The 13,850-nt window shown below is 38.0% G+C and overlaps 1 protein-coding gene across 2 annotated transcripts in view; it reads left to right on the forward strand.

Annotated features, from left to right (window-relative positions):
• DNAI3 (dynein axonemal intermediate chain 3) overlaps nucleotides 1-13,850 on the forward strand; it is a 142,369-nt gene that overhangs the window by 97,829 nt on the left and 30,690 nt on the right. For both annotated transcript variants that reach the window (XM_050805769.1, XM_050805768.1), the window contains exons 9-14: nucleotides 2,821-3,011; nucleotides 3,791-3,915; nucleotides 5,292-5,381; nucleotides 6,882-6,968; nucleotides 7,854-7,982; nucleotides 11,986-12,059. In XM_050805769.1, coding sequence (XP_050661726.1) covers nucleotides 2,821-3,011; nucleotides 3,791-3,915; nucleotides 5,292-5,381; nucleotides 6,882-6,968; nucleotides 7,854-7,982; nucleotides 11,986-12,059 — 696 coding nt within the window. The remainder of the gene's footprint in view (nucleotides 1-2,820; nucleotides 3,012-3,790; nucleotides 3,916-5,291; nucleotides 5,382-6,881; nucleotides 6,969-7,853; nucleotides 7,983-11,985; nucleotides 12,060-13,850) is intronic.

Raw genomic sequence — 13,850 nt, forward strand, 5'->3', positions numbered from 1 at the left:
CTTTGTAGATGAGAACCTGAATTTAATTCAAATGTCTTTTGGACATTTCCCTCTTATCACCAATTCCTATGTTCCTGCACTCTTACTGGCTTTGAAAGAGAAGCATCTTCAAAATGTACCCTAAGCTGTTAGTAGGACCCTGGGTAGAGTTCTGGGGCTTCTAAACCAGAGAAACAACTTGACAAGTTCTCATCAAGCTGATACTAGAGTTTAGAGAAGTGGATCCAATGGAGGACAAGTCTGTCTGTTATATTCGATAGGCTGGTTTCTGTTTCTTTCCAAAATGAAAAACTTGGTAGTCAAGTTCATATATAGCCCAAGTTAAGCTTTTTTATTTTTAAGAAATGTCATTGGTTCTTTCAGACTGCATTAAATATCCTGAAAATTCCAACAACTTTCAAAGTTGTTACCTATACCGAGGGAGACTCTGGCTCAAAAATTCAGTTAATGATTCAGAGAGAACATTATTTGCCACTCATTCACAGGAAGGATGCTATAATTTTTCCTATATGGGCAATGAGGTAGAAATAAGAAAACCTGAGTTTCCCCCTCCCCTTATCAAAATTTAGTAGTCATTACAATTTTTCCTGTAAGAATAATAAAAATGAGAAGTTTGTTTACATATAATCAATATCCAGAGAAAACTAGATATTGAGGTAATAAAAAAATGTTCAAAATAAATCCACACTGTATATTATCTTTAGACCTGGACTTTTATTCTTCCCTCTGAATTGCCATGCTTATAAAGAAAAGAATAGTGGACAGCTTTATGATTCCCTCCCTGAGATGTGGGAAGGAGAAGCCAGATCTATAAGAAGAAAGAGGAAAATTGGCACAGGAATTATAATAGTACTGGCCAAGAGTAAATAAGAAACCCATGTTTACATCACTGCAAATGTAACTTCCAGCTTTAAAACTGCTTAAGGTTTATTCAGTAGTTTTTAATTAAGGTAAGCCTGATTTTGTTCTGGAAGAAAGCCCTTTTAGAAATGGGAAATTTCTTTCTCATAGAATTTTATCTAAAACAAACTTAAGGGAAGCATTATTTGCAAAAGAAGACAATGATATGAAATGAGAGAGAGGAACTTCAGGGGGATTCACAAAACAACTAAGAAACCTTCCTTTCAGAGTTAAAATTCCTAGACAACAGTTTTACCAGCCTCCAATTTGTTACTCTCAGGAGCCACATGGTTCCAGGAAAGCAAGAAACCGGAAACCAGAAGAAAGATGTGTTTTCACTTCTTCTGTTTGAATTACTTCCCCATTCTGGCTGAGGAGGTAGAATCAGGAAACCAGAGCGAAAGCCACGTCTTTAACTTTTCTCATGAGAATTCCTTTCTCATTTAGGCTTAACCAGAAAGAAATATGATTTGGAAAATGCTTACTAATGCTTCTACTGGAAACTGTTTAAGTCTCGATAGTCCTCTACACAGGGTTATTCAGTGTTCAATGTGCTTATGAATCATCTGAGGACTCTTGTTAAAATGCAGGCTCTGACTCAGTAAGTCTGGGGTGGAGCCTGTGACTCTGCATTTCTAACAGCCCCAGGTCATGTTGGTGGTCACTGGACCACACTTTAAGTGGCCAGGTCTTAGGAAAGGGGTCTATTTTGAAAGATGAAGTACAAGAAGAATTTAACCAAGAGAGGACTCAATTAGGCAATGATCAGTGTAATGATCAATGACAGGGGTATCAAATGGTGCCCTTTTTTATATTTTAGGAGTATCTATTTTTACTGTTTATATTGAATTATCTAAAAGGTTTTTTTCTTATTTTAAGAAATTCATAATTGAGAATCACTTTTTCAGCTTACCACACCTATATAAAACCAAGAAGTTTACAATTTTGATCATTAGGGCAAAACCTTGGGTGGCATTCTAATTGTGGGAGGCTCTTAGCAACTTTGGGAGAATGCAGAGCTTTCAGACCTAAGCATAAAGAGGGACAATCATTATCATAGGAACTATTTTAAGGCAGGAGCCTGTCAAACCAAGATCCTTAACTATTAGCAAATGATCCTAGCACTCAGATGGTATCTTAAAGGAACAATATTAGTATTTTTAGCAGGATAATTTTTCATTTTGGGGACTGTCTCATGCATTGCAGGAGGTTTGGTAATGGAATTAAACACAGTAGCACCTCCCAGGCATTGTGACAACTAAAACTACAAACACACACACACACAGACACACATGCACACACTTCTAAACTCCAATTCTTCCCTTGTTCGGAATCTCTTATTTGTTGTTTTGAATTATGTATGTATTGGGGCTATCCTGTTTAGGATAAGTGATCATTTAGTACAGAATATGCCTAAGAAAATTGCCATTTGTGACAGTTGGGGCTTTCCAGGAAGCAAATGACATCAAGTTAGAGGCAGAAGTTTACTGAGGATTACACTGTGAAAAATAGAGGAGTAGGAGACAGGACCAGGAAGGTAGAGCATCAGACAAATTCTCAGCCTACCCAGCAGGAGCTCCAGAGCAAAGACGCCTGCTGTGGGAGTGCTGCACAAGGAGGACTGGCCAGGCCCAGCCATCCCTGCAGCTGCATGCTCAGGCATTGACCTGGAGAGAGTACAGCCTTGGCTTGGAAACTGAGGCAGATCATGAAGTTGCTCGAAGTTCTGAGTAACATGCCACCATGATTTTTTTTCTCTTAAGTCATTTATTTCAAATAAGGTTAATCATTATTGCCAAGTATAACTGAGAATTATTATTTTTTGTTCAGTATAAATGAAGGAGGAGGAGTTGCTAAGATAGTCACATTATTGGATACTAAAATCCAATATCTTAATTGCTTTTTATTTTTACAAATTAGTGTTGAAATAGCCCTGCAGCAAAATGAAATCACGAACACATTTATTGATGACTGGAAACACCTCGCAGAAGAAGAAGGCACCTTTGGGGACAAGACTGATACCCACCTGAAAGAGTACCAGTCCTTTACCGACCTTCATAGCCCAACGGAGAAAATGATTACCTGTGTCTCGTGGCATCCAACTATCTATGGTGAGATGGAAATGATGGGGATCCCCTTTTGTGATAACACTGAAATTGTCTGTTGCTTTCATATGTAAAATTGCAAACTAGCTCAATGTCAATAAGACACCTTCCATTTGCTCTGTGCTCACTAGGTACCTGCCACGTGCTTTCCACACCTTCACTGCCAGGTGTCCTCCCAACAACCCTGTAGGACACACACCTGTCATCATCTCTGTTTCACAACAAAAGGACCCAAGCTCAACTCAGGGAAGTGACTTGCCCAGGTCACCCAGGTGGCATATGCAGAGTCTGGGTTTGGCTTGGGCCTGTTGCTCTCCCAAAGCTAAATTTCTTCCTCCTAACACTGCCTTTCTGACGACTAGACAAGAGAGGAAATGTGCCTCCTTTAAAGAGCTCAGCAGCCAAGGGAGGTAGGTAGGGTTGTGCAAAGGTGGAAACATGGAAAGAGAGATATTTGTCCTCTTTCTTCCTCCTTTCACCCTCCACTGGCCCTTTCCTCACAAAAAAGAAACAAAACAAGATTTTCTTTTCTTCCAAAATCTTCTGAGTCCCCTGTATATCTTATACTAACAGTACATGTCAGTTTGGACCAGCCAGATTTCAAGTGCTAAATAAGTGACATGTAACTAGTGGCAACCACATTAGCCAACAGAGCTCTAAGAAAACTCTTGGTCTCCTATGGACAAAGTGAAAATGAAGAGTGGCTGTGTAGAAAAGCAAAAGCTAGAGACATCTCTCCATATATAGTTGTTGCCAACTTTAATTTCTACCTGTGTTTCAATCAGGGCTAATAGCTGTGTCGGTGGCCGTGCGACTTTCTTTTGAAGACAGAGTTCACTTTTCTGGTAAATTATTGCTGCAGCCATCACTGATTCTTTTCTGGAGCTTCTCTGATCCTATACATCCTCAGGTAATTAGGAAGAGTTGCCCATATAGCCTAAATTTTCAAATACTACTTTCATGTATACCTTTAGCAGTTTTTATTGCAAAGTACTTTATAATCATGTAATGTTGTAAACATTTATAAAGTTAGGCTTTCTTCAATGCAGAACTTGTCATCATTCAGTTTGAGCAAAACTAAAGTTTACAATTTGTTTATTGAACAAATCAACATGCTATTTTTTTCAAAGGTTGTAAGAAGAATGTTTAAACTATTTTTAAAACAAACTCTTTTATGGACTTTACTTAAATACCAGTTGGTCAAATGCAAATAGATTTTAGTTTCACATGAGTTTCCTCAATTCCAAGGATCACTGGATAATAAATAAAAGTGAGTGTGTGGGAGAGCACTGGGGAGTGGTATGGACTGCGGCCTTGGAGAGTGCATTACCTGTCTTTAGGCTGGCTGCCCTCTTGTTGCCAGGTGATCCCATTGTTAAGAGAATTGAGAAATTTGGAATTTTGTATGAAATCGCCCAATTTTAAATAGCTCAACTAAAACCAAACCAAAACACACAGAAACCCCACTCAAACCAACCAAAACACATAGCAATTCAAATAAAATGAGGCTGAAGGCTGGGTTTGCTACACAGGGTTCTAGTTTTCATGGTCTGCTCAATAAGACATCTGCTTAGTGGGTGGGTGGTATATAGTGTTAGATTAAGTTATTTCAATGTTTTAAATATAGTAATATTTTGTTTCTAAAAAGTATTGCATAATCAAGACTTTCCCTAATAAACCCTGGCCTCCCCTTCTTCCTTTTTCCCAATTCATTTGAATTAAGGTAGTTTTACTGTAATAGATTCTAAATACTTTAATTATTATAGACCCAGAGATCAAAATAAAAGATCTCTAGCCCTTTCTTATCAGCCACAAAAACAGTGCCACTCTCTCACTAGAGTTTTCTAACCTTTCTACCCTGTAGATCTCCTCTCCACTCCAGGAGTGCCTGGCTCACTATTCAGCAAGCAACAAAACAGACACAGATCCTGTCCTCACAGAGCTTCCTTTCCATGGTTTTCAGGAACACGAATTTCATAGTCTTTTTGTTTATAAACATTGTAACATGCTCCCAAAATAACTACAGTTTGTTTCTAGAGGGGTGGGTTGGGGGATACCTGGGTCCCCTTGAGAACATACTCACCGTCCCTCATATGGCCAATGTGCACAATAAAATTCAGCAAAAGCAGCTTTTAGTTCAGAGGCAGAACTCTGAGAATAGACTCTCTACATACCTTGCTTATAGATAGCTATAAAATTAGACTTTTAACTGTCTTAATATTATTTTCTAGCCATGATCTTAATCTGTTTTCTCATTATTTCATGAATTTGCTGGGTTTACTTTAGTTAATGCTGGAGAGCCCAGATGACATCTTCTGCTTCAAGTTCTGTCCGAGTGATCCTAATATCATTGCTGGAGGCTGTATCAATGGGCAGGTACTTAAATGGAATTTTTTCAGCTATGTATTAATGTAGACAAACTTTGGTAATAAGTTTTGATTTGGCAGTTCCTTGGACTTAAGGATTCAATTCAGCAGAAGGAAGGCATGCCAATTGTGTGCCAGACACCACACCAGGAAGCAGGGTATAGAGACGTGTTACACATGGTATCAACTCCTGAGGTGTTCACGGGGTAACTCAGCTTCAAAACTGAAACAGAACTGGGTGAAATCTATTTGTGTTTCTGGGACCGAACCACATATTGTATAAGATTCCATGGAAGAACAAAAGCTACAAGCATTACTACCTCTTGGAAAAAAAGGCCTGTTCTGAAATTTCCTTGGGAGTAGGAGTTAGGGGGTGATCCAGAACTTAAACAGAAATTCACTAGAAAGCATACATACATCACTGAATTTATAGATAGATAGATAGATAGATAGATAGATAGATAGATAGATAGATAGATTATATGTAGATAGATAGATACTATTTGCTTTTATCTTCTTTTTAAGTTATCTAATATCAAATTTAGATCCTATCCTCCAATATCCTGTTTCTCTAGTGAAGCAAAACAATCGTAAAGCTGTTTTATGGTCAAAGTTTAAATTCATTGTGACTGAGTGGGTTTGACCATTAAAAGGGTATATGATTTTTGTGTGTGTGGCTTGAAAAACTTCCTTGCGGTTAAAATGTAAATGCCTGCAGCTTCCATGTCCATTTATCCAGAACCAAAATAACCAGGAAAACAATTTTTTCTCCCTCAGTTTTGTTCAACAATAACTGAGGGTCATAATGACTCAGAGCCCATCCTCCAAGCCCTGCAAATCCTGAAATGCCTTTTTCACTCATTACAAAGGTAACGTGACTTTATTTTAGAATATTCAGAAAAGCACATGATGAAAATAAAATCACTTACAATTCTGTACTCCTAACATTTTGTTAAAACTTTAGTGTACTGAAATACCTTTTAGTCATTGGAAACCTAATTTAGTGTTACATTTCTACCTTATCCTGACTTTTTTTAAAAAAATGGCCATCTAGATACATAAGAATTCAGAGTTGGCCATTCAATTAAATCGAAATCATCACTTCCAAGTCTTCTTTGGACAGTCGGGTGTTTGTACTCAATTCTGGAGTATGGGCTGTTTTTTCCTGGGTCCAAAGCAACGGTCCTTACAATCACAGCACATTTCCAAAAACAGAGGAAGAACTTTTCCCAAAGCAAAGGGAATTGCATGACATTTATTTTGGATTTTTAAAAAATACTGGCATTTATTAATGTGAGCACAAAAATGAAAATGCTAAAGATACTTTTACAGAGAAGAAAACATTTTTATACTAGCTTTAAAAATTGCTGACTTACTTAAGATACAAGCTAAATTTGATTATCCCCTACGGTGATTGACTTATCAGGCTACAAACCAATAGTTAAAAGAAAATTAAGACTCAATTAGATATTTTCTGAAAAGGTTATGATAACATTTATTTCTGTTTTAGATTGTCATGTGGGATATCACCGCACATGCAGATCGCATAGAAAACATTAAGGGAGGTGGTAGTAGAAGTAAAAAAGCCACACTGAAGGTAAGCTTTTTAGAACATTTCATTTGCAAGTTTTTCCATTTAAGAGTTTATGGAAAAGTATATAATATAGTTGCCAAGGCTAATAAAAACTCAAGAGAAAAAAGGAAAAAATAAAAGAATGTTATTTCCCAAGCCTTCACCTGTGCTTGTGAACACGCTCTGAATCACTTTTATGTGGGCCCTTGATTAAAACACAATGAATCGAGTTGCACCATCTACCCAAGGATATGAAGTTCTGTCTGGTTGTTATTGTTAAACGAAATGAAGGGACCATGTGACTTGCCTAAAGTGAAGTGATTGAAAGAGCACTGGACAGAAGAGCAGATACCCAGGCTGTGGACCGTAGTCCTATGAGTTTGGACGTGCCACCTCACCTCAGCAGGATAGCTTTTCTCATGTATAAAATGAAGGGGTTACATCATATTTGATGATAATACACCATGGTTTTGTGGGGCTATGGATTCTGTTAAGAGGGTTGAGAAGATTCCTCAGCTCCCAACTCCATACCTACCAACCATATTACACATCTACTCCAGCTCAATTCTTCAGCCTTAACATCAACAAGTCTCTTACCAAAGAATGGTGAGATGCGGCCTTCTATAGGCACAAAGAAATACTCCCTCTAGAATGAGATGTCTCATTGATTCTTTATGGAGTAGGTCAATAATACTTGCTAAGTTTAGAGATACAGTCTTAGACCAAACTGAAGGGGAAAGTAGATAATCCTATTCCCTAAATATATGATATATAGAAACACTAATTTATGATTTTCCTTGAACTAGTATATCTCTAAATTGTTAATTTTAATTGGGATGATGAGTAAAGTATGAGTTCATTCATCAGCCCTCTGAAATTAGCACTTAACTTTCTTTTAATATTTTTCAGCCTATGTTTCTCCTTGAACCGGAGAGTAATAAAGAAGCAATGTATATCAGACACTGTGCAGTCTCTTCAATAGAAAATGGACATAAGAGAGTAATTACAGATATACACTGGCTGTCTGACACATTTGAGGTGAGACTTGATGGCCTTATACCTTTCTCCTGCTGAATTATACATTTTCAGATTTTATACAAAGAAGATGTTTCAAGTCAACAATTCATTTACACTTAAATTGTGAAATAACCAGGAACTAAGCATCAAAAAATTGGGTTACTGTTGCCAGACCGGTATCTGAGCTGGAGTAAGAATAAGGCCAATCTTTCAACTCAATTGGCTTCTAACTAAAAAATGTGGATGGTGTCAACACTGAAAAAGACAATGGTGGAGAAAATGAGGGCTTGATGTGTAGAAATGAACTGCAAATATTTTACACCCTTAGCATGTATGAATTTAAGATTTATGATCTCAGATATTTGGGGGAAGGGAACCCTAAAGATCTGTGACATACCATGTAATTTTGCTGGGCACAATCTGGAATTGAGTGTGCGGAGAGGCTGGTGGGTGAAAACTAGTTGTGCAGTCCATGAGCCCAGCTGACTGCCCAGCTTCTGCATTGGCGTTTGTCTTTATGGTTGTATACTTACTTGACTATAACCTCACAAAGCATGGGGTCTATAAATTTGGAAACTGGCAAGTTCCCCAAATGTTTCCCTCAAGGGCATTAAAGATCTACTATGTACTTTGAAGAATTAACAGGTGAAATATCAAGAATATTCTGAGAAATTAGAGTTGTAAGAGGTGATTATCATTATACCAGTTGTAAGAGGTATTCAAATGGATGATGCAAAGCAATGATACTTTTAAAAGTCATAATGAACCAAAATAAATAGCCCACATATAGTTTCTGTGATATATTAAAAGTTTACATGTAATAATGGGAGTTGTAATACAAGTAAAGGAACTTCATATCACTTCCGTTTCAATGCACACCATGCATGCAATTTCATTGAGATGATTTTAAATTTAAATGAAAATAACAGGCCGGGCACAGTGGCTCATGCCTGCAATCCCAGCGCTTTGGGAGTCGGAGGTGGGGGGATCACGAGGTCAGGTGATCAAGACCATCCTGGCTAACACGATGAAACCCCGTTTCTACTAAAAATACAAAAATAAAATTAGCCGGGCGTGGTGGCGGACTTCTGTAGTCCCAGCGACTCGGGAGGCTGAGGCGGGAGAATGGCGTGAACCCAGGAGGTGGAGCTTGCAGTGAGCCAAGATTGCATCACTGCACTCCAGCCTGGGCAGCGGAGGCAGACTCCAGACTCCGTCTCAAAAAAAAAAAAGAAAAAAAGAAAACAAAAAAAAAGAAAACAAAAGAAAATAACAAATCATATAAAAATACAGTAAATCAAAATAGAATATCAGACTCTGGAATGAAGATAGTTTTCAAAGATAATTAATGTTGAAAGAAATCAGAAAGGAATGATTGACAGATTCAAAATATACAAATATAAATTTCTAAGTTAAAAAATAATGAGAGGCCGGGCATGGTGGCTCATCCACGCCTATAATCCCAACACTGGGAGGCTGAGGCAGGAGGATGACTTGGAGTTTAAGACCAGCCTGGGCAACATGGCTAAACCCCATCTCTAAGTAAAAAAAAAAAAAAAAAAATTAAATAATGAGAGGGATAAAGAGAGGTTAATTAATGGGTGTACAAATATACAGTTAGATAGAAGAAATAAGACCCAGTGTTTGATAGATTAGTAGGGTGACCATAATTAACAATAATCTATTATACATTACAAAATAGCTAGAAGAGAATAATTTGATTGTTCCTAGTATAAAGAAAAAAAAATATTAATATTTAAGGTAATGGATAGGCCAAATACCCTGATTTCATCTTTAAACATTTTATGAATGTATCAGTATATCATATATACCCCCAAAATATGTCCATCTGCTATACATCAATAAAAAATAAAAAGTAAAGAACAAATAACAAAATGGAGGAAAATATTTGTACCAAATATGGTAAATATAAAAATTTTTGATAAATAAGCAAAAGACTTAAAAAATAAAACAATAAATCAACATGAAAATCATTCAGCCATTCTAATATCAAAGAAATTAATAGTAAGGCAACAATAATGTGCCATTTTGGATTTATTTAATTTTTAAATGAAAAATTTGATTAATATATTAAAAAAGAATAAAGTGGTGAAACCAGAACACATTGCTGATTTCAACATAAAACTTTTGGAATGCAGTTAGTCAAGGTGGTTCTTAAGTCATCCAGATTTTCAAATTGTTTGACCAGTAATTCCAGTTTTAGAGAATTCATACTAAGAAATGATCCAATTTGTATATCTAGATACAAAATTATATGCATACCTTGAAAAATCATGTCAAAGCGTTTCCATGAAAGAAGACTGGAAGAGATTGTAAGGCAGAATTATATATGATTCTAAAATATTCTGTTTTCCAAACTTCTATAATACTGTTATGTTTTTGGAGTTTTAGTCATTAAAACATAAAACCCCAGAGCAAGCACATCTCTGGGGTCTCTGACTTCATTATAGCAGAAAAGCCTCAGTAGAGAGAGAGGTAACACCATGCAGGTTCTGGAATGAGTGGAAGTTGGTAGTTCAGGCCACAGAGATGTCCATCAGGTTTGTGGTTGCCTGGCTTCTGGATGCCTGCAGACATGACCTGGGCACCACCTATACCTTCCCCACCCCTGTTTTTACCTAACTTCATTTGCTGCTAGAAGCCCCACCTCTGTTTATTATTTTGCTCATCAGCTTTATCAGGAGGTTAGAGCACTGGGGAAAGTCATGTGTTTCCCTCTCAATTCCAGAGTGGCATCTTCACAGGTTGTCTCAAAGCCTGCTGCCTTCTTTGAGAGCTAGTGGGTTGGAATTTTGGACCTTCTAGGACCTGAGGAACCATAAACCCTCCTGTGAATCCTCTGTGTGCATGCAGTTATGCCCGTAATTACAAAAAAGTCAGGTCTTACAACAGTCATGGCACACTTTTATTTGGTGTCTCATTTAACATTTAGCCTCTTTCCCATTGATCTTACCTGCTTAGCAACCTCATAAAAGCACCTATGTTCTACTGTACGATTCAGTGAAAAATTGTCAGAGCCTACATTTCTAATAATAATGGATAATGAAATGGTGGTATATCATCCGTATATTATAAAAGGATTAGAATAATTTATGAGGCTGGGCGCATGGCTCATGCCTGTAATCCCAGCACTTTCAGAGGCTGAGGTGGGTGGATCATTTGAGGCCAGGAGTTCCAAACCAGCCTGGCCAACATGGCGAAACCCTGTCTCTACTAAAAATACAAAAATTGGCTGGGCGTGGTGGGCACATGCTGGTAATCCCAGCTACTCAGGAGGCTGACGCAGGAGAATCACTTGAACCTGGGAGGTTGAGGTTGCAGTGAGCTGAGATTGTGCCACTGCACTCCAGCCTGGGGCACAGAGTGAGATGCTTTCTGAAAATAATACTGTATAGTTAGATATATATATATATATATATAATTTATGAATATACAGGTAAATGTTCAAATTATGTGGAGTGAAAAATCTCAGTATAAAAATTTATATGCATTCTAATTACAACTATGTAAAAATGTTTCTGTGACAAAAGACTAGACGAGAATATATTGCAGAACAGTATTTAATTTTAAAAACTATTTCCCAAACTTCTGAGATAGTGGTATGTTCTTTTTTTTTTTTGATACAGAGTCTCGCTCTGTTGCCCAGGCTGGAGTGCAGTGGCGCGATCTCGGCTTACTACAAGCTCTGCCTCCCTGGTTCACGCCATTCTCCTGCCTCAGCCTCCTAAGTAGCTGGGACTCCAGGCACCTGCCACCACAGCCGGCTAATTTTTTGCGGTTTTAGTAGAAACGGGTTTCACCATGTTAGCCAGGATGGTCTCGATCTCCTGACCTCGTGATCCACCCCGCCTCAGCCTCCCAGAATACTGGGATTACAGGCATGAGCCGCCAAGCCCGGCCAGTATGTTCTTTTATTAACATTTAAACCAAAAAAGAGAAGAATTTAAAAGGTAAATAGCTATGAGAAAAACAATTTTATTTCTCTTTCATGTTTGAAAAATAGATTAACAGAATGGGCTCCGTCTTTGAGAATCGAAGTGGAATATGCTGTCAACTTGTTACATGTTCAGCAGATTGGTAAGTCTTGTTTCAAACATTTTTTTTTTTTTTTTTTTTTTTTTTTTTTGAGACAGAGTCTCTCTGTCTCCCAGGCTGGAGTGCAGTGGCCGGATCTCAGCTCACTGCAAGCTCCGCCTCCCGGGTTTACAACATTCTCCTGCCTCAGCCTCCCGAGTAACTGAGACTACAGGCGCCCGCCACCTCGCCTGGCTAGTTTTTTGTATTTTTTAGTAGAGACGGGGTTTCACCGTGTTAGCCAGGATGGTCTCGATCTCCTGACCTCGTGATCCGCCCGTTTCGGCCACTCAAAGTGCTGGGATTACAGGCTTGAGCCACCACGCCCGGCCCAAACATTTCCTAATGTGTTTTCATACATGTTGTTTTTTCTTAGGTGCTCCTAAAATCAGTGTCGTCTTCTCCTTAATATTTATTGTAGCAATTAAATCTAATATAACAAAATGAAAGAATGTTATGGATTGTTGCTGGCTTAAAAATTGTTTTATAGAGGTAAATATGTTATGTAAAGAAGAATTAACTAAGCTTTGTGGTTGATAATGTTGTATAGTATTATCCATAGTTCTCCTTCTTCACATTCTCATATTTGTAATATATGTTATTTATATTCAATTTTATCTAGGAATTTTGAAGATTACAACATTTAATTGGGAAAGCTTCTTTTTAAAAGTAGAAAAGTTTTTACATTTTTATTGTATATTTATAAAAAGTGTTCTTACAAACAACTCGGTAGCTACGTTGAAGAAGATTTACTTAAATAAAATTACATCTCCCAGTTTATAGAACTAAGAATTCAAAATGAAACAGGAAATATGAAGAATAATATCATTTATCTAGCATCCAAATACTGGACAAACTTTCCCATTCCAAACAGCTTTGACTCCAGTGGAAACAACGACATCATACGCCACAGAAGAAGTTGTGGAGTGACGGGAGAAGGAACAAGTGATGTTAGCAGCAGCCACGGGCCAGGGATGAGGGAGACGTGATTAATCCTGTGAGCACGTATTGGGGAAGATTCTGTGACAACAGGCAATGAGAACTTACTGTGGCTAACTTAAGGGAAAGAAATAAGTTTATTGGAAATAAATGTATTGGATATTTATGCCAATACTCTACTGGGTGCTTTAATAGGTTAACTATCTTTATATTTGCAACAACCCTGAAAAATATTTACAGATAGAAAACATGAGGAGTGATATTGCGCCATTGCACTCCAGCCTGGGCAACAAGAGCAAAACTCTGTCTCAAAAAAAGAAAAAGGAAAAGAAAACATGAGGCTCTGAAGGCAAATTCATATTCCACCTATAGCTGACTAAATATAGAGTGAGTTATACATAGCACTACTGAATGTCCTATATTGTAGCTAGTTAAGTACTGACGTTCCTGAATCAAAAGAAGAACTGGCTTGGACCTTGAAAATAGCCCCAGAGATCTGGGTAGCAGGAACAAATGGCCAGCCCCTTTTCTCTGAATGAATCAGTGCCAATCGTTGTGTCCCGCTGCTCAAGATTCAAATTAACTGGAAGGGATCTGCCTGGCTCCCACTGTATCATGAACCCACCCCTTTAGCCAGGGAAGAAATGACAGAGCACCTTGAGTGACGATCCCAACCTGACTACATGTAATGGAGAACAGGGTGGTTCCCCAAAGAACCACTAGAATGCACCGTCTCTACTAAAAATACAAAAAATTAGCTGGGCGTGGTGGTACATGCCTGTATTCCCAGCTACTCGGGAGGCTGAGGCAGGAGAATCATTTGAACCCAGGAGGCGGAGGTTTCAGTGAGCCGAG

The sequence above is a fragment of the Macaca thibetana genome, chromosome 1 (genome assembly GCF_024542745.1).
Source record: "Macaca thibetana thibetana isolate TM-01 chromosome 1, ASM2454274v1, whole genome shotgun sequence".
Lineage (NCBI taxonomy): Eukaryota > Metazoa > Chordata > Mammalia > Primates > Cercopithecidae > Macaca > Macaca thibetana.